General features: G+C 34.0%; 1 protein-coding gene across 1 annotated transcript in view; it reads left to right on the plus strand.

The window, feature by feature from the left end:
- The window catches only part of LRRIQ1 (leucine rich repeats and IQ motif containing 1), a 234048-nt gene that overhangs the window by 29201 nt on the left and 182406 nt on the right, over positions 1–22441 (plus strand). Inside the window, exons 10-11 of the mRNA XM_063646532.1 lie at positions 861–1013; positions 2345–2495. Of these exons, the coding sequence (XP_063502602.1) occupies positions 861–1013; positions 2345–2495 (304 nt within the window). The remainder of the gene's footprint in view (positions 1–860; positions 1014–2344; positions 2496–22441) is intronic.

Genomic DNA, 22441 nt, shown 5'->3' on the forward strand with positions numbered 1-22441 from the left:
ATATATTCCAGTTACTAATCCCTTGTCAGCTGGATAGTTTGCAAGTATTATTCCCTTTCTGTGGACTGTCTCTCCACTTTGTTGATTGTTTCCTTTGCTGTACAGAAGCTTTTTAACTTGATGTAATTCCATTTGTCCATTTTTGCTTTGGTTGCCTGTGCTTGTAGGGTATTACTCAAGAAATATTTGCCTAGTCCTACGTCCTGGAGAGTTTCCCCAATTAAAAAAATATATTATCAGTTTCATAGTTTGGGATCTTAGATTTAAGTATGTTTAATCTATTTTAATTTCATTTTTGTGTGTGGTAAGAGATGGGGGTCTAGTTTCATTTTTCTGCATATAGATATGCAGTGTTTTCCAGCACCACTATTGAAGAGACTGGCCTTTCTCCAATGTATGTTCTTGGCACCTTTGTCAAAAATGAGTTAACTGTAGATGTATGAATTTGTTTTTGCGTTCTCTGTGCTGTTTCATTGGTCTGTGTGTCTGTTTTTATGTCAGTACCATGCTGTTTTGGTTACTATAACTGTGTAATATAATTTGAAGTCCATACCACTTTAAAAATCAAAAATTGGTGAAAACTCAGGGAGTGAGCTAATACATGATTATGTTGTTGCTTTTATGTATCTTACCTTTGAACTTGAATTTGTCATAGATGATTGCAATATTTTGTCCTTGTATGTGGGGAGCAAAAGAGGCCACAGATAGCTTAACAAATTGAGTTGTTAATAAATATGGGCTTCAACATATAGTATTATTTTTCTTAAATGAATTTTCTAAACAGTTTTGTAAGGCTAATATTGTTTATATTCAGTTTTGTTAAATAACACTATACACTGCAATTTTCTTGATTCCTCTAGGTTACAACAGTTACATTTCAAGATTTGCCAGGCTGTGTTCTCTCTACACTGGCAGAGTGTACAAATCTTCAGTTTCTATCCCTTCGACGCTGTGGATTAACTTCTTTGCACAGCCTGAGTAATTGTAAAAAACTTAAGTACATTGATGCACAGGTATGGTCTCTGCCTTACTGTTATTTATTTTATAATAAAATATAAAATGGATTTATGTTTACATTTCAGAAATGACACTTTTGAAGAAACAATTACTAAACTAACGTGTAACTCAGAGCCTGAAGAGATCAGGTGGTATGGTAAAGTTTTGAGAAGCAGAGAGGGAAGTTTATTGGATGATATGACCTAAAATGACCTATCTCTATTTGTAGCTAATATGGTTATTGTTTTCATTACTTTTGCTGCACAACAAATTATTATATTACTTAGTAGTTTAAACCAACAACCATCTTATTTGTTCATGGTTCTGTGGGCCATTAATTGTGACTAAACTTGGCTGGGCATTTTTTCTCATTTCTATTGTGTTTACTGGGTCTCTTATGTAACTGCAGTGAAATGGAAGCTAGAGCTAGAATGTCCTAAATCACTTACCTTATGTGTCTGCTTCCTTGGCAGGATTGTCTGGAAGATGGGAATATCTCTAGTTATATGGGGCTTCTTTCCAGGGTGCTTGTAGGGTATTACTCAAGAGCAGGATCTCAAGAGTGAGTGTTCCTAAAAGACATGCTGCAGTATGCAAGTGCTTATAAAACATCTGCTTACATCATGTTGGCTAATGTTTTATTGGCTAAGCCCTGAGGTCATGTGGAAGGGGACCATATGGATATGCGCATATTGGTTTCTGATGTGTACTGGGAGCTACCAAAGTAACAGTCTATTAAAATCTATCCTCTGGCTTATAATGATTCACATCTTTCCCACATGCAAAATACATTCATATCCCAAATACACCAAAGTATCATTAACTTAACGCATCAGGCTCAAGTTCGAAGCACAGGCTTTTCTCATCTAAATCAGGTCCAGGTGGAGATGAGGCTCACCAGGTCCAGTTCCTTGGATGCATCCACTGAGGTGAAGCCCTCTCAACTCAGATATCTGCAATCTAAAATTAAAAATTATCTACCGCCACCCCACATACAATGGTGGGACAGGGCTTGATTAACAATAGCCATTCCCATTCAAGATGGGAGGAACAAGAATGACAATATATTAACTTTTTAAAATTTATATTGTTTAAAATACTTGTTATCCTCTGTATTTTCTGTATTTTAAAACAATAATATTTAATATATTAAAAATTAATTATTTATTAGTTTACTTAATATTTTCATCGAAATAGTATAACAGTTTGAAGGGTTATCTTAGAAGTTAAAGATTCAGATATTAATTTGGAGAGCCTATCTCATCTTTCTTTCCTCTTTTTGAAAGCTTTAAATAGTTCATTAATAAGCCATTGAAATAAAACTAATTACATTTGTTCTTTGCTTCAGGAAAACCATATTGAGGCTATTGAGTGTGAAAATTTGGAAAATCTCTGTGTTGTTCTTCTTAATAAAAATCAACTGACTTCTCTTCATGGTTTGGATGGCTGTACTAATATTCAATGTCTTGAACTTTCACATAATAAAATTACTCGAATTGGTAAGAACAATGAAATTTTAATATTTAAAGATTTATTTCTCATAATTTATTGTGTTTTATTTATTCCTTTTTAGGAGTAGGCCACCATCACAAATCTGCATATTTTATTTATGTTATACTTTTAAAATTTAGATTAGAAAAATAAAATTACTTTTAATGTCTATAAAAGGAATATGCTCTCCCACCCCTGGCAACTCTGTAGTTCTTAGCAGCCCCCTAAGTTAGTATATTTACTTCTCTGTTTCTTTTCCTACAACCAATAGTGATTTGAGCTCTATGGGAATATAACACCCTTATATTGTGCCATGATATTTTTATGGATCATCTGCTTCCCAAATGCCTCAGCAATTGTTGTAACTGTTTGCTGGTAAACCTTTTTCATCACCACTCTCATTAGCTACATACATCACTTGGACTTATCTTTCCTTCTTCAGATAAAGTTCCTAAAACCACATGAAAGATTCATCAGACTGCATCTCCCTAAACTTCTCAGTCCCTCCAGAGCTATATCTGCATGTAACTATATTGACTTCCTTCCTTATATCTTATAATTTATATAGGTAGCAATGAAAATCACTTTTCTTACTTAAAGACCAGTCCTTTTATTTTTTGTTTCAGCAATTTTTTTGTGGACCCAAGTTTATCTTTTATTTTTTATTTATTTATTTATATTTTTTGATATGGTCTTGCTATGTTGCCCAGGCTTGTCTTGAACTCCTGGGCTCAACGGATTTGCCCACCTCAGTTTCCCGAGTAGCTGGGACTACAGACATGTACCACTACAGTCGACTAGTCCTATTTTCTATAAATATTCCCATCAGCCCCTCTGGACCTTACTCCATTATTTTTCATCAGCCTTCTGTCAAAGTGTTTCTATTGCTGTGTCCTTTCCTTCACATTTCTAAATGAAATTAAAACAAAAAAGAAAATGAAAAAAAAAAAAACCTTTCCTCTTACCTCACATTGAGTTCTATCATTGCCTCCCCTCTCTTCTTCCCCTTTATTGTCAAGTTTTGGGAAAGAAAGAATGTTTTGTGTTTGCTTTTACATCTTATCACCCAACTTCCCTCTTCTACCCACTGAAATGCGACTCAAGTTACTTCTGCATTATTACCAGCATGATGATTCTGAAATAAAAATTGTATTGTATTATTCACCTCCTGGCTTGATTTCTTCTATTGTTTTTTATTATTTAATTCATGATGAAATTCTCAAGGGCCTTGGTAGAGGCTTAATAATGGTTAATGAACAATCAAGGATGGCCAAAAAGTTGGGAACTGGATTAAAATTTTACTTTGATATGGGACAGATGGCTGAAATATTGGGCTCTCAGAGGATACCATACTGTCCACCTTTTCAGTCCTTTAATCATTAGAAAGTCTAATCTAGACTGAAATATCAGAGTAGAATGGGCGTAGATAGGGGAATAGAAATAAGCTTAATTTCTGTGTTTAGTCCTGGTTATACTATTAGTTTGCTTGTTTGTGTATATTTTGTTTTTTCTTCTCCTTTTATTGTGGAAAATTTCAAACATTTATAAATGTACAATAATACTTAGAAATTCCATATAGCCATTAGTTATATTAAACATTTGCTTCATCTTTACTTTTTTGGGGTTTTGATTTCATTTTTTTCTTTCATAAAGGAGATCCCCAGACCATGTAATTCCATTCCTTCATACTTCAGGAGACAGTTTTGAATAATATGGCCCTCTCTTACTTAACCCCATTGCATTCTGACACCTAATGGAATTAATAATGAAACCTTGTATCAACTGATAGCACGTAATCAAATTTTTCTAATTTTCTAAGTGTCTGGGTTTATTGGAATCATAACATCAATTATGAGTATATATTACATTTACCTAGGTCTTTGAAGTCTCTTTAAATCTGCAGCAGTCCTCACGGCTTTTTTTTTTTTTTTTCCATTCCGTTGATTTGTTGCAGAACCTGTGTGAATTGTCTTACAGAATGTCCTGCCTCAGGCTTTGTCCATTTACTTTTTTTAGTTTTAATGAAATTGTTTCATTAAGCCCTGTATTTTCTATAAATTGAAGTGAGTTAAAAACAGTTTGATTAAGTTAAATAGTAAGCTGCTTTGGCAGGAATTCTTCATAGGTGGTGTTCTGTGCTTTATATTTGATTACATCAGCGGTCATACAGTATTTGACGGTTTACTTTTAGTGATGCTACACTTGAGTGTTTGGTGTAGCTGATGATAGCCTAAACACTCTGTTATAAAGTTCACCATCAACCTTTCATTTAATATTCATCCATTGATTAATATGACCTGGATCAATTAATGCAGCAGAGGATGTGATTTGTGAGTTTTCTATTTGATCATTTCTTCCACAGCCTTTAAGCTGGAATTCTTTAATCAATTAGAACTATTTTGTTATCCTGAAATGGTTTGTAGCAGAATGACAGGGCTAAATGCTTACTATTGTATTGAGAAATTCTTTTATTTATTTATTTATTTATTATTATTATACTTTAGGTTTTAGGGTACATGTGCGCAATGTGCAGGTTAGTTACATATGTATACATGTGCCATGCTGGTGCGCTGCACCCACTAACTCGTCATCTAGCATTAGGTATATCTCCCAATGCTATCCCTCCCCACTCCCCCCACCCCACAACAGTCCCCAGAGTGTGATGTTCCCCTTCCTGTGTCCATGTGTTCTCATTGTTCAATTCCCACCTATGAGTGAGAATATGCAGTGTTTGGTTTTTTGTTCTTGCAGTAGTTTACTGAGAATGATGATTTCCAATTTCATCCATGTCCCTACAAAGGACATGAACTCATCATTTTTTATGGCTGCATATAGTATTCCATGGTGTATATGTGCCACATTGTCTTAATCCAGTCTATCATTGTTGGACATTTGGGTTGGTTCCAAGTCTTTGCTATTGTGAATAATGCCGCAATAAACATACGTGTGCATGTGTCTTTATAGCAGCATGATTTATAGTCCTTTGGCTATATACCCAAAGTCTTAGTGACCCTAGTTACTTTCAGTGGTGCCAACTTGTTTTTTGTTTGTTTGTTTGTTTAGTTTGTTTTACTGCTTGTTCTGCCTTTCTCTCTCTCTCTCAATATTCTTATGAAAATATACATTTTTATAGCTCAGAATATTTCAGTCAGTTGCTCTTTGTTTTGATACTCTAATTGTTTTGTATTATGAACTTGAATTGAGGATAGCAAATATGCTTTAGACTTACAGCTGTATTCATTTTTTCTTCCACTATATTCCTTGGTTTATGGCAACATTAACATAACCACGTGCCACATCTTATCCATAAAATAACTTCAAAACAACAATGCCACTATTACTATTTATAAAAAACTTACTAATTTTAAGATTTATTTACATTTTTTGTCCTTGCACTATCCCAAACAGATATGATTAAAATAGTACGTTATAAAATCATTTGAAATATTTTATCTTTGGGATTAGATTATAAATTTGATAATTTAGTTTACTAAATTGACTAATTTGATAAATTAATTCACTTTTCCCATTTGATTGTGTTTAACTTTTATATGTAACACAGATTCATGATTCCAAAATGAAAACTACATTGAAAAAGCATACTCAAGATATCATACATTAGTCCCTGTCCTTTTCACTCTTCTCTCCCATTTGCTTTTATATGTGGAATTTTTGTATAATATGTACATATATAATATGTAAAACATATATATGTGTGCATCTATGTATATGCACATATCTAGGGGAATACATGTATGTATGCTAATCCTCTCACAAAATGTAGCGTATTTTAAGTACTGTTCTTTGTCTTGCTTTTTTTACTTAACAACATGTTATGGAATTTATAATTCTTTTTCCATAGCTACTTAATATTCTATTGTGTGAAATGACCAGAGTTTTCCTATTTTTGCCTTGCTGATGGATATTGAATGGTTTCCAGTCTTCCATATTACCATAATGAATATGACATCTATTTAATTTCATATTTGATCAGATATATCTTCAGGTTAGTTTCCTGCAATTTGTATCAATGGGTCAAAAGATATCTATAATTTAGGAAGACAGTGTCAGACTCCCTTTATATATATTGTGCCTGTTCTCCTGCTGCTGATAAAGATATAGCCGAGAATGGGTGATTTATAAAAGAAAGAGGTTTAATGGACTCACAGTTCCACATGACTGGGGCTTCAAAATCATGGAGGAAGACAATGCAAGAGCAAAGGGACGTCTTACATGGCGGCAGGCCAAAGGGCTTGTGCAGGGGATCTCCCATTTATAAAACCATCAGATCTTGTGAGCCTTATTCACTACCACAAGAACAGTATGGAGGAAACTTCTCCCATGATTCACTTATCTCCACCTGGCCTGCCCTTGACGTGTGGGGATTATTACAATTCAAGGTGAGATTTGGGTGGGGACACAACCAAACCATATCATTGCCATTTAGTACTTTTACCACAAATGCATGATGATACTAGTTTCTTGGCTTTTTCTTTTCTGTTTATTATGCTGTTCTTTTCTATTTTGAGTTAAATATTTAATGCAATTATTTTTAAATTTTTTCAATCGTATCGACATAAATACCTAAATCTATAGATTTTCCTCTGAGCAATGCTTAGTCTGTAACTTGTGACATGTAGATATTTTCATCATTTTTATAATTTAAGGTTTTTAAAAATCTTTTACCTAAGATTTAAAATTTCCATATAGAAAGGTCATTTTTTTGATGATTTTTTTAGTTTTATTGTTTTATAGCCGGAGAATAATTTTTGTGCTACTTCTGTTTTTGGAACTTATTTTGGCTCTCTTGCTAATCTAATATGTGGTCAATTTTCATGAATGTTTTAGGTGTACTTGAAAAGGAGGCAGGGTTTTTTATTATTGGGATAAAGAGTTTATTTTGTATGTGTAAGATCTGCCTGACTGATAATTTTTTTAAAGGTGTTCTGTTTGCTCGATTTACTCTGGACTGAGGAAGTTGCCTATGAATTTGCCTGTTATTGATTTGTCGTTAATCAGCCTTTTTTTTTGGTAAATCCTTTGGTTTCTGTTTTGTGAATGTTACTGCCATGCAATTTTATAAATGCCTTATCATTTTGTAAATTTTAGCTTTGACTATTATTTTTTTTCATTTCCTCTTTAATGCTTTTAAAACTAAATTCTACCTTGTCTGATATGGTTTATTTTTATTTTTGTTTGCCTACCTGGCCATCTTTTTTATTTTTAACCTTTTGAATCAAGTTTAGACATTTATTTTTATACAGTATAGATTTAGGTTTTATTTTTTGCTCCAAGTTTAAATTTTTTTCTCATATAAGCTATAACCACTTGCATTTATTAATTCACCTTATATATTTGGTCTTAATTCTGTCATCCTACTCAGGATATTCCTTCTTTCTGGAAGAAGACCTTGTTGACAATACAGGGGGTCTGCCATCACTTGGGCACCTCCACTTCTTACTTATCCCTCACACAAGTCTGGATTCCAACTGGATTATGTTGGTCCCGGATACCTATTACCTCACTTACAAAAGATTCAGATTGTAATTTCCTTATCTCCCACTTATACTGGAATTGTAAGTTGTGTTTATTTTTTATTTTGTTACTCTTTATGGATTTCTAGAGGAGGTATGGGGAGAGTTGGATCTAGGCAGTCACCATCATCTCCTTTATTTTTTTATGTATAGGTAAAATAGAGGTTTTCACAAAATAAGCTTTTTTTGCAAACATTTCAAGGCACACTTTTGAAAATATAACATATAATATGCTTTAATGTGTTTATTTGCACACGTTCTTGTGCTGCCTGCTTTGGGATTGCTATGACTTCTCCCATATGGAAATGCTGATAGTCTTGACACAAATATTTTTACTTTAAAATTTTAGTTTAAAATAATTTTGTTGTTGTTGGAGTGAAGGCAAGTGCATTGATAATGTATGTTACTATATTGGCACACACTGAAGCAAACTTTAAAAAGAAAAAAAGGCTGTTTGTAAAAAAAGAAATGCTTGAATTCCCATTTACTTCATTTTCATTGCCAGCAGTGCTGTACAGAATTTTTTTGGTAAGTAGTGGATTTCCTGGGATAGGATATCAGCAAGATTTATGTGAAAACTGCCATAGTATTAATTGATAAACCTGAGATATCTCTGTGCGTGCAAAGCAAACAAGGTAAAAGACTTCTTTGGTGTCTGTTGGGTACAATGAAAACACTGTATTTATTGAGTGTGAGAATAGTATACATGAGAAAGTAGATTTTCTGAAGAGCAGTTGGAGTCTGTTTTTCATCTTAGGAACTGCTTAGAGATTCTGATTGAGCTAAGTGAAAAGCATAGATTTTGTCTTTCAGTGATATATTGATGCTAAGAACTCTTATGAAGGGAGACAAAGATAGATTTGTGTTTGTAAGTTAGTGAGTTACTATTCCATGCTATATTTCTTAAGGAGGTGAAATAAAATTGGAAGCAATACCACAATATTTCACATTGGTAGTTTCAAGTTTAATTTGTTTCCAATTCTTACTGTGCTATAGTTATCACAGTAGTTAATATGTAATGTTAACTCTATTCTTTTTATTAGAATATATTAATGTACATATTTATTTGGTTGATACTATTTGCATTTAAGTGAATGAGAATAGTGAATGTGTCAGTCTTTTTAAGGCAATTTGTTTGAAATTAGTTATGAATGTTTTCCATTCTAATTAAACTATGCAGTTGTAAAAATAAAAATATAATGTGAAATATTCATATGAGTTTTATTTTATTTTTTAGTTTTTGTTTTTATGGGTACATAGTAGGTGTATATATTTATGGGATACATGTGATGTTTTGATATAGGCATGCAATGTGAAATAATCATATCATGGAAAATGGGGTATCTATCCCCTCAAACATTTATCCTTTGCTTCTACAAACAAATTACAATCTTTTAGTTATATTAAAATGTACAATTAAGTTATTATTAACTATCATGCTGTTGTGCTATCAGATAGTAGGTCTTATTCATTCATTCTGTATTTTTTGTATATATACATTAAGCAAGCATCCCCAACTCCTCCCAGCCCCTCACTACCTTTCCCAGCTTCTGGTAACATTGTTCTACTCTCTATTTTATGACCAATTTTAAATAAGAAAATCTTTCATGTTGTCCTTTGTTTGAAATTTCCCATAAGTAAATTTAAGGCAAAATTGGTAAAACTGTGTTTTCTATATGAGATGTGGCAAAAAAATATATTGAATGAATGTTGCCAAATGATTCTTAAAGTTTATAAAATGGCTCATGGAAAACCTTTAGTACTTTGAGTTAGTATTTTTCAGTTAGTTTTTAAAGTAAGAATAGCCAAAGCAAATGAAAAACAGGGGATTTATAATTTAAAATCTAGTTGTCTTTATTTCTCTTATTTTATGTTGAATTTCATTGACTTTCTAGCAGAAAATTTTGAAACTAAATTAATTTTGAATAAATCCATATTTGAAAAAGTTATTTTATACATTTTATTTACATAAAAATACAATTTAGTATTGTATAGTAATAGCTTTCTTACCAACAGGTATTTAAGTGCTTTATACAAATTAACTCATTTGCTTTTCACATCACTGGCATGAGTAAGGTACTATTAAATATTTTTGGCTGGGCACAGTGGCTCACGCTTATAATCCCAGCACTTTGGGAGGCCGAAGAGGGAGGATCACTTAAGGCCAGGAGTTCAAGACCAAACTGGGCAACATAGTGGGGCCCTGCCTCTACAATTTTTTTTTTATTAGCTACGTGTATTAGGTCATTTATGCCTTCCTATAAAGAAATACCCAAGACTAAGTAAAAGAAAAGAGGTTTAATTGGCTCATGGTTCTGCAGGCTTTACAGGAAGCATGGTACTGACATCTGCTTGGCTTCTAGAGAGGCCTCAGGAAGCTTACAATCATGGCAGAAGGCGAAGCTGGCGCAGGCACGTTGCAAGGCAAAAGCAGGAGCAAGGGAGACAGAATGTGGTGGTGGTGGGGATATTGCCATATACTTTTAAATAACCAGATCTTGTGAGAACTGTATCTCCAAGACAGCACCAAGCCCTGATGGACCTGCCCCCATGATCCAAACACCTCCCAGCAGGCCCCACCTCCTGCATTGAGGATTAGAATTCCACGAGATCTGGACAGGGACAAATATCCAAACCGTATCACTGAGCATGGTGGCACACTCCTGCATTCCCAGCTACTCGGGAGGCTGAGTTGAGAGGATCTCATGAGACTGCAGTGAGCTGTGATCATGTCACTGCACTCCAGGCTGGGTGACAAAGGGAAACCTTGTCTCAAAAAAAAAAAAAACTCCGACCCCACCAGATAAGAAAACTGAGACACAAAGAAGTAAAGTAAATTATCTAAAATTACACAGCTAGTAAATGATAGAGACAGGATTTGAAACTCAGCAGTCTATCCCTAGTGCCTAATTTTTAAATTACCTTATTCTTCTATTCTTCTACTTTTTAAATAAATATACATTTAATAATTAAGATTACTACTATTTTTATACTACATTAAAACTCTTTATGCTGAACAAATGCAATGATTTTGACATTTTTTCAAAATGAATTTATTGAGTACCTATATGTATAAGCGCTTTTTCAGCATTGAAATATTTTTGGGGATGTAGCAATAAACAAAATAAATGATTATCTTGACTTTTTCCACCCAAAACAAATGACTCTCTTGACTTTAATATTATAGGGATTTACATTTTCTCTCTATACATGGAATTGGAATAAGTTATTTCTTTTATTAAATATTGAATAAAAATAAAAATAAATATAAGGTTAACATGTAAGAGTAAATGATTATTTTTATATTCTTGTTCATGATATTTCTGTCTCTGTTTAGGAAAACTTTAATCTGAAAAAGTATTTCTTTAAGTTAAGCAATGTATTTGCCAATTTATAAATTTCACATCATATATTCCTAAAAATTATCCTTGTAAATAGTAGAGATACTAAGAGTTTTTTTCCTACTTTATCTTCTAGATAATATTGCTTTCTGGAAAATTGCCCACTAGTATTATAAATATGAAAGATATGGAAATAATTTAACATTTTCACATAGGCTTGATTGCTGTATCGTGGCTCATAGTGCTTGGAATAATTCTTGCTTTCAAATATTGTCTTTGAATCATTGGGAGGAAAAATAAAGTAAGAACTCTAGACATTTTGCTTATAAGAATCTTTTTCACTATTACCTATTCAGTGATTTTTTTTTTTTTTGGAGTCCACTAGATGGTGCTAGCTTACTTGTTAGTTTTGAAGGGCAACACGATGCTTAGTGTAAAGCTGAAAGGGATCTTAGGTATCTCGCCAGTCTAGGCTGCTTAGTTTACAGATGAAAAAACACCCACATAGTTTTCATCTAACTCATGGCAGAGGTAGGGCTGGGATCCAAGTTTCCTGATTCCTGTTTCAGTATTACTCTTTCTATACAACATGTATAATCCTGAAGTACTTTTGCACTAAAATTAAAAAATCTCAAATGCAACTTTGTATATTTGTATGTGTGAATGAAAAACCATCAGACATGGCAATCAGTGAACAGCTGAAGGAGGTTGATCTCCAGTGAAAGACCTCCAGCCTAATTTAATATTTTTAATTTTGCTGTTCCTTACAGAATTTTCTCCCCTGTGGCAGGAATGTTTTATTAGACCATTGGCTCATTTCTGTGGGAAGAATTATTTGAAATAGATATTTGTAGAAAGTATGGCCAAAAGTTAATTTTGCAATGGGCATGAGCCCTTTGAAGAGTAAACACGCTTGACTTAAGTTTTATTTTGTGAGATCTAGGAAACTTTAAAAGAGCTGTTAAAAGAATATATTTAACCAGTAAGCTAAACAATATTTAAGCAAGTCTTTATTTGTATTATATTTAAGTCCTTTGAAAAGGCTCTTTAATATTTTTGTGGCTATTGTTTGTTTTATTTTGAATGGGGCAGGGGAAGAAATATCGGATATCTTATCTGGGAAAGAATAATTTTCTTAGAGGTGTTAAGGAATTAATGGTATCCTAAGATAGGACTTGCTATAAGTTTATTTTACTCAGTTGTCAGCCTTTATTTGACAGTAAAGAATTTGTAAAATTAGGACAGGCATGGTGGCTTACACCTGTAATCACAGCACTTTGGGAGGCCAAGCTGGGCAGATGGCTTGAGCTCACAAGTTGGAGACCAGCCTGGGCAACATAGTGAGACCTCATTTCTACTAAAAAAAAAAATAAATAAATAAATAATAAGCCAGGTGGGGTGGTGCATGCTTGTAGCTCCAGCTACTTGGGAGGCTGAGATGGGAGGATCACTTGAGCTTGGGGGGTCAAGGCTGTAGAAAGCCGAGATCACACCAATGCACTCCAACCTGGGCACCAGAACGAGACCCTGTCTCAAAAAAAAAGAAAAATTAAGATTAAAGACAAAGGGTAGCAACCTACTGTAACTTCATTTACATCTAGAATCCGCCCACCCCTTCCATCCAAGTGCACTTATGGAATCGATTACTGTTTAATCAGTTGTGAATGGAGTTTTTGGAATGTATATTAATATTCTGTGTCTCCTTTAATGTTTGACTCAAAATTCAGCCCTCTCTGAAGCCTTATTTGGTGACCACAAATTTATAGTTTTAAACTCCTTGTTTTATTAAGAATAATTATTGGGAAATAATAATAGCTATCATTTTTAGTAGCTATCATGTGAAAATCCTGTATAATATTATTTTTAATCCTCATAATGAGGTGAAGTTACCTCACTCTATAAATAAAAAAGCTAAAGCTCAGAGAAGTTAAGTTACTTGTCTACCTTCAAATAGCTAGTTTGGGAGTAGGCCTGTTTTTTACAACTCAGGACAGCCTACTTCAGAACCTACATATTTTTGTTATGCCACCTGCCTGTTGATTAAGTGTGGTACTGATAATATTAGCAATGACTGTCATGATTATTATAGTTCAATCTTTTTATTCTTATTTTTTTTTACTTTAAATGTTTTTGAGGGCATGCTATTTGGTGCCTGCAGATTTACAACTGTTATGTGTTTCTGTTAAACTGACCAGTTTCATCATTTTAAAATGTCGCTTTTTGTAGGTAGTAAAGCTTTCTGCTTTAGTCTTCTGTGTCTTATATAATTAAACGAGCTTTATTTTAGATACAGGACCGTTTTACATTCTCAAAAATTATTGAGGACCTCTCTCAAATAACTTATTTGTATGGGTTATGTCTAGCAATATTGCCAAGTATTCGAAAAAAACAAAATTTTTACATTTTATTAATTCATTTAGAATTTCAAATAATAAAACCTTTGGATTCACAAAAATTTTATAAATGTTAATTCTATTTTCTAAACAAAGAGTTATAGCGAGAAGAAGGGTGTTGTTACACATTTTTGTAAATCTCTTTAATGTCTGACTTAACACAAGACATCTGGGTTCTCATATTTGCCTCTGCAGTCAATTTGCTATAATATCACAAGTCATGTAGCCTCTGGAAAACTCCACTATACTCTCTTGACCAAATGAGAGTGAAAAACCAAATAGCATTTTGGAATTATTATGAAAGCAGTACTGACCTTATAGAACCTTTAAAAGCATCTCTGGGAGGTCTCTGGACCACACTTTGAGAACCACTAGTTTAGTGTTCACATGATGTATTTTTTTCTATTTTTTTTTTTTTGAGATGGAGTCTCGCTCTGTCTCGGCTCACTGCAAGCTCCGCCTCCCGGGTTCAGGCAATTCTCTTGCCTCAGCCTCTCGGGTAGATGGGATTACAGGCGCTCACCACCATGCCCGGCTAATTTTTTGTATTTTTAGTAGAGATGGGGTTTCACCATGTTGGCCAGGCTGGTCTCGAACTCCTGACCTCGGGATCCGCCTGCCTCCACCTCCCAAAGTGCTGGGATTGCAGGTGTAAGAGCCGCCACCATGCCCAGCCTCTATCTTTTTACTTAAAATATGTCTACAAATTTTGTTTCCAGTTTGTCTCCTTTTTGTAACATGAAAATTTGTTGATTTTGTTATTGCTTTATCTGGACTGGCTTACAAACTCTAGCTTTGATTTGTAGCCATTAGTCCTTAGCAATTAATTAGTTATATCACTAATTTCATATAATCATTGATGTATTTGAGATTAAACCGTCTTACTATTTTTTATTCTGTTTATTCTGCCTGCTTTTTTTCTTTTTGCCCTTATTTATTTGGTTTGACTGAGGTTTTAAATTATTTCATTTTTTCCTCTTATATTTACCAGCTACATATTATTTTTCTATTATTTTAGGTTACTATAGAAAATATGACTATACCAATAGTAGTATTATTATGTAATAATATAGTATAAACTTTCCATTGCTCTTTATTTTGTCTTTCATCTACAATGTTCCTTCTGCCCAAAGAATATCTATTAGTATTTCCTTTATTGTAGGTCTGCTGGTGATGAATTCTTCAGATATTATATGCTTAAGTATGTTTTTAATACGCGCACACATGTACCCACAAACACATATACGTACGTGTGTGTGTGTGTGTCTATTTGAGGTATAGACTTACCATTTGTATTGCAATTTTTGCGTTGTAAATATATTTTATTGTATTCTAGCTTTCCTGGCTTAAGTTGATCCTTGAAATATAATTTTCTTTTTCCATTTTTGAGATTTTTTTTCTTTGTCCATTTTGGTTACCTTAATATTCACTCTGTTTGAATTCATTGTGCCTCCTAAATCTGTGGCTCGGTGTCTGTATTCAATGTTGAAAAATTCCAAATACACGTTTTTAATGATTTAATATATGTTAATAGATATAATTATGATATGTAACAATATATATTTAATGTAATATAGAGGGCATAATATATTTAATGTCTTTTATATGAGATGTATGTCCTATACTTTTCTTATATATGTATATTTTTTATAATTATACTGTTATAATTATCGTATATTTCATTTGTGTCTCCATGTATTTCCCTGGATATTTTCTTTTAACTCAATTTACAGTTTCCTAGTCCTTCAAGTATATCTAATATAATGTTCAATCTATACATGAAAGTGTTGTTTGCAGTTGTTGTAGTTTTTGGTATTAGAATTTTTACTTGTTTTTTTTACTTGACATTCAATTTGCATTTTTATATTATCTAGTATTCAGGTATTTAATTTTAGCTTTTATTTAACATGTTCAGCAAAGTTTTGTTATATTCTGTGTCTGGTAACTTCATTATCTGGATTTCCAGCGGGTAGTTTCTATTGCTTGTTGTTTTTCTTTATTTTTGGTCACATAGTGTTATTTTCTTGCTTATTTTTTATTATTTGGCAGACAGAGAATACTACGAAAAAATAAAATTGTGGAACCATTTAGAGGCCAGTATATTATTATTTTCCTTTAGAGGTCCTTATTTTTTACTGAGGGCAATCTCTGTGTAGTTAAATCTATACATCGGTATTGAGATTATTTGAAGTTTAGCTTCAGGCCCTCAGAACCCTTTCTATATTTGAATGATTCTTACTCTTAAGGGATAGTGCGTGCTGATCCCAACCAAAAGTAAGGTGGGGGTTTCTTAGGTCTACTCTGATGAAGAGGGCCCTAGAAGCCAAATTGTGACCTCCTAGGTTTGTAAGCTTCCTTTCTGAGGATCACTAGATATCCTGAAAGATATGATCTTCTCACTTCTGAATCTTAACCCTATGATTCGGTAGTACCATTTTAATCCTTTAATGTCTTGAGCAGATATGTTTATATAATTTTCAGTTTTTCTAGTTCTCAACAGATGAACTGTCCTTCATTACCTAGTCCCTTATTACTATCATCAGAAAGCTTGTGCAACATATTCTATTTCTCCTTCCTCTCCTCTGTCTTCTTTTGGATTGACTTTTTTTTTGTCATTTCCTATTTTATTCATGAATTCCTTTAGTAGCTATATACTTTATTAATTTAATGGTCACTGCAGAAATTAAAAGTAGACAGTTTATCTCAAGTTAATCAATATCTTTATCTCCTGTTTCCTGACTTAAAGGTGTGTGTGTTGCAGGATTTTAAATGTATTTTTATTTAACTCCGCAAGGAAAACATAATGATTATTTTTATAAAGTTTAATTATATTTGCTGACATTTGTCATTTTTATGCCCTTTATTTCTTCTTCTTTTTTTTTTTTTGAGACAGTCTCACTCTGTTGCCTTGGCTGGAGTGCAGTGGTGGGTTCTCAGCTCACTGCAACCTGCGCCTCCCAGGTTCAGGCAATTGTGCCTCAGCCTCTTAAGTAGCTAGGACTATAGGTGTGCACCACCAAGCCTGGCTAATTTTTTTGTATTTTTAGTACAGAACGGGTTTCACCGTGTTGGCCAGGCTGGTCTCAAACTCCTGACTTCAAGTCATCCGCTAGCCTCAGCGTCCCAGAGTGCTCAGATTACAGGCATGAGCCACTGTGCCGGGCCTCTTCTTTTATTAAAATGTTGACTCACTTTTCTTCTTTTTGATGTAGATCCTTTACATTTTTCTCTAGTAAGAAAATTGGTAGGTGGAAAACTCTACTGGATTTTGTCTGTAAATATCTTTTCTTAACACTTATTTAAATCATAATTTGTATTTTTCTAGGTCGCAGTTTATTTCAGTAATTTGCAGTATCAATCTATTATTATTATTATTATTATTATTATTATTATTAACTTTTACTTTCACCAATGCTGTTAGGATTGCTATCGGTTATTTTTGGACTTTTGAGGATATTTTCTGTCCTCTTCAAATATCTTTTCTTTGTCTTTGCGGTTATGCTCCTTTACATTGATGTGTCTAGGCAGGGATTTGTTTTTGATTCATCCTGTCAGGGCTTATTGCAGTTCATGAATATGTGGATTGCTTTTTTATTGTATCTATTTGTCTGCCATTATTTCTTCAAATGTTTTTTCCTTTTCATTTTGTTTTCTCCTTCTGAAACATTATGTATGTGTGATATATTTATTTTTATATCCTTGACTCTAGCCTTCATGTTGCCTGTATTCTATATCTCTATCTCTCTTTGATGCCCATAGGTAATTTATATGTATACATCTGTGTCCCAGTTGACAAACTTGAAATTGCTCTTAATCCAGGTCATTGAGTTTTAAAACTTCAGCTAATTCTAATTTCCATGTAGTTCTGTTTCTGTGTGTTTTATTATTTCTGCTAACTCTTATGATACCATATTGCATTGTGTATTCCATGCCTTTTATTGTTTGGGTTTGGTTTTCTTGTTTATTGTCATCTTTTTATCTGCCCTGGAACATAAGCTGGTGGTTATTCTTAGATTTGGAATGAAAGTTTGGTCTCTAGAAATAATTTTTCAGGTGGCTGGGGACACAAACAATCTACAGTCATTTATGGCACATTTCTAGTGGCGGTTTTCTGATCACTATCTGAGCAAATCTGAGCTACAAACCTATGGGAGTGTCAGCTTGTGTTTATTATTTTTAAAATGAGATTTTTATCCCACACTACTGAATATTGAGATTCAGGATAAGAGATTTAACTTTCAGCAATGTATAGCTGATTGATGTTCCAGGTTTATGTGGGATTGTAGGTTATACCTGTCCACCTTAGGTGCATTTTGAATTTTGTTTCCTTAAGTTCTGAGGTTGCAGAAATGGATTGTCATATTCACCAGTTTAACAAGTTTTCTCACTTTAAAAAGTAGCTTTATTGTTTTGCTTATCTCTCTTTGCTTACCATATTTATTTAGATTTTTGAATGAGAATTCATTACTTTTATAGCAGCTCTTTTGGAAATATTCTGAAAAATGATGACTTTTTAATTATTTTCAGAGGTGAGGATGATCAGGCTATCTGAACAGAAATTTCTGAAAATGGATTATTAATTTTTTCTAAGTAACTTTTTTTTTTTTTTTAGACGGAGTCTCACTCTGTCGCCAGGCTGGAGTGCAGTGGCCTGATCTCAGCTCACTGCAACCTCCACCTCCCAGGTTCAAGTGATTCTCCTGCCTCAGCCTCCCGAGTAGCTGGGATTACAGGCATGTGTCACCACGCCCAGCTAATTTTTGTATTATCAGTAGGGACGGGGTTTCACCATGTTGGCCAGGATGCTCTCAATCTCTTGACCTCGTGATCTGCCTGCCTTAGCCTCCCAAAGTGCTGAGATTACAGGTGTGAGCCACCGCGCCCGGCCTAGTAACTTTTTATTTACATAATTAATACCTGCTTATTGTCTAAAAATTGTACTGTAAAATGATGAAGTAGTAATCTATAATTATGTCATCCAGATACAGCCAGTATGTATGAGCCTTCCAGATTGTTTTCTGTGCATTTGGAAAATCACTGCTGTAATTCTCTTAACAATAAATTGTATTTTTATATGTTAGTAATTATTTTTCTACTTGTATTTATCATATAAGAGATACTTGAAAGCAGAGGTTCTGTCTTGTATTATTTTCTGTCTCCCAGATGACATGACACAGTGTTGAAACTAGTAAAACCAGTCTCTTATGAGTTTTATATCAGAGTAAAGCTATTTTGGAAAAATAGATTTTCATATTTGTAAAAATGTAGAGAATATAATTGGTTTATATCTGCTTATATATAACATTCTATGCCTATTATTTCAAGAAATTAGAAACAAAAATCACATACAACTATTAAGAAAATAAAATTGTAATAAAAATAGCAAACACCTGAATAGAAATTCAATAATCTTTGAGTACCAACAAATGTAAACATTAAACAAAATGTACTCATATATGAAGGAGACATAGCATATGAAAAAAGTTGATTAAAATAATAATTTATTTGAAATGAACATTGTAATAATTCAGCCAATGATGCCTACTTTTTCTATATAAGTAAATGTAGTTAGGGTACAGTTTAATTAGAAAAAGTTCAAGTAGATAATTAAGTAACTTTTAATTGATAATAATACTTGTTATTGCTAGGGTACATGTAAACTGGTATGTTTTCCGCATAGATTTTATATTTTAATATTAAAGAAATGTTTGAAGTTTTAGTACTGCTTTTGAAATGATGAAGTCTGAATTTTACACTACTGAAACAGAGTATCAATTTTAATGTTTTAAAAGTACAGTGAGGCTGGGCATGGTGGCTCACGCCTGCAATCCCAGCAATTTGGGAGGCTGAGGGAGGCAGATCACCTGAGGTCAGGAGTTCAAGACCAGCCTGGCCAACATGGTGAAACCCTGTCTCTACTAAAAATACAAAAATTAGCCAGGCATGGTGGCGCATGCCTGTAGTCCCAGTTACTTGGTAGGCTGAGGTGGGAGGATCACTTGAACCCAGAAGGCAGAGGTTGCAGTGAGCTGAGATTTCGCCACTGCACTCCAGCCTGGGCAACAGAGTAAGACTCCATCTCAAAAAAAAAAAAAAAAAAAGTACAATGATTTATAAAGTAAGTCATTCTGGAAATATATTATGGTACTAAAAATCATTTTATAATGCAAAAAAAGCATCCACATGTCAATTATGGTTGTAACATTTATTCTCAGACAATTTTCCTACAGATAATTTACTAAGATGAGACATAATATTTGTTTTTTTGCTTGTTTTTTTCCCCCAAAATTTATTTAGTTTCACGGATGGTATTAGTCTGTTTTCACAGTGTGATAAAGAAATACCTGAGACTGGGTAATTTATAAAGGGAAGAGGTTTAATTGATTCGCAGTTCCGCACAGCTGGAACAGTTCTGCAACAGTTCTTCAGGAAACTTACAATCATGGTTAAAGTAAGCAAAGGAAGAACTTACCAAATACTTACAAAACCACCAGATCTCGTGAAAACTCACTCACTGTCACAAGAATAGCATAGGGGGATCTGCCACTTGGGTCTCTCCCTCAACACTTGAGGATTACAATTCAAGATGAGATTTTGGTGGGGACAGAAAGCCTAACCATATCAGGGGGAATATGTGCAGGTTTGTTACACGGGTAAATTGCATGTTGCTGAGGTTTGATGTATGCATAATCCCATTACCCAGATAGTGAGCATGGTATCCAACAGGTACTTTTTCAACCACTCCCTGCTTCACTCTCTCCCTTCTAGTAGTTTCTACTATTTATTGTTCCCATCTTTATGTCCATACATACCCAATGCTTAGCTCCCACTTATAGTTGAGAACATGTAGTATTTGGTTTTCTGTTTCTTTGTTAATTTGCATAGGATAATGGTCATCAGCTGCATCCATGTTACTTCAGAGGACATGGTTTCATTCTTCTTTATGGCTGTGTAGTATTCCATGGTGTATATGTACTACATTTTCTTTATCCAGTTCCCTGTTTCTAGTCATCTAGGTTGATTTCATGTCTTTGCTGTTGTGAATAATGCTACAATGAACATACAAGTGCAGATATCTTTTTGGTAGAATGATTTATTTTCCTTTAACTATATACCTAGTAATGGTATTGTTGGGTCAAAGGGTAGTTCTGATTTCTTTGAGAATTCTCTAAACTGTTTGAACAGTCACTGAACTAATGCACATTTTCACCAATGGTGTATAAATGTTCCCTTTTCTCTGCAACCTCTCCAACATCTGTTATTTTTTGACTTTCTTACCAATGGCCATTCTGACTAGTGTGAGATGGTATATCATTGTGATTTTAACTTACAATTCTCTAATGATTAGTGATGCAGAGCATTTTTTTCACGTATTTGTTGACTGCATGTATGTCTTCGATATAGCTTAGATATTTGTTCCTACCCAAATCTCATATTAAATTGTAATCCTCAGTGCTGGAGGTGGGGCCTGATGGGAGGTGTTGTGTCATGGGGGAGGCTCCCTTATGGTATGGTATTGTCTTCGGGATACTGAATTCTTGTGAGGTCTGGTGGTTTAAAGGTGTGTAGCACCTCACCCCCACTCTGTCACTTGCTCCTGCTTTTGCCATGTGACATGCCTGCTCCCCTTTTGCCTTCTGCCATGATTCTAAGCTTCCTGAGGCCTCGCTAGGAGCCAAGCAGATGTCAGCACTACGCTTCCTGTAAAGCCTGGAGAATATGAACCAATTAAATATCTTTTCTTACAGTCTTAGGTATTTCTTTTTTTTTTTTTTCTGGAGAGATGCACCCTCCTCCGAAGGAGATTGTGATTATAAATAACAAAATAAATATCAAATTTGTGTAGACACAGTTGATGAAACTGAGATTCGGGGAGGTGGTGCCACTTCACCAGGACTCAACAACTAGAAAGTGACAGAGTGTTATAGAAACAAGTCTGTCTGAAACTAAAGCCTGGTTCTTTGTACTCAACAATGGAAATCTCTCCTTCTCCTGGCCTACAGGGGGAGTAGAAGCCCAGACTGCCTTATTCAGTACTTTCTCCTCCACTTTGCATTCAGCTATTGAATCTTGGATTGTTCTTTATTATTATTATTATTATTATTATTATACTTTAAGTTCTAGGGTACATGTGCACAACGTGCAGGTTTGTTACATATGTATACATGTGCCATGTTGGTGTGCTGCACCAATTAACTTGTCATTTACATTAGGTATATCTCCTAATGCTATCTCTCCCCCCTCCCCCAACCCCACGACAGGCCCTGGTGTGTGATGTTCCCCATCCTGTGTCCAAGTGTTCTCATTGTTCAATTCCCACCTATGAGTGAGAACATGTGGTGTTTGGTTTTCTGTCCTTGCGATAGTTTGCTCAGAATGATGGTTTCCAGCTTATCCATGTCCCTACAAAGGACATGAACTCATCAATTTTTATGGCTGCATAGTATTCCATGGTGTATATGTGCCACATTTTCTTAATCCAGTCTATCATTGATGGACACTTGGGTCCATTCCAAGTCTTTGCTATTGTGAATAATGCCGCAATAAACATACGTGTGCATGTGTCTTTATAGCAGCATAATTTATAATCCTTTGGGTATATACCCAGTAATGGGATGGCTGGGTCAAATGGTATTTCTAGTTCTAAATCCTTGAGGAATCACTACACTGTCTTCCACAATGGTTG

This window comes from Pongo pygmaeus, chromosome 10, assembly GCF_028885625.2.
Source record: "Pongo pygmaeus isolate AG05252 chromosome 10, NHGRI_mPonPyg2-v2.0_pri, whole genome shotgun sequence".
In the NCBI taxonomy this organism is placed as follows: domain Eukaryota; kingdom Metazoa; phylum Chordata; class Mammalia; order Primates; family Hominidae; genus Pongo; species Pongo pygmaeus.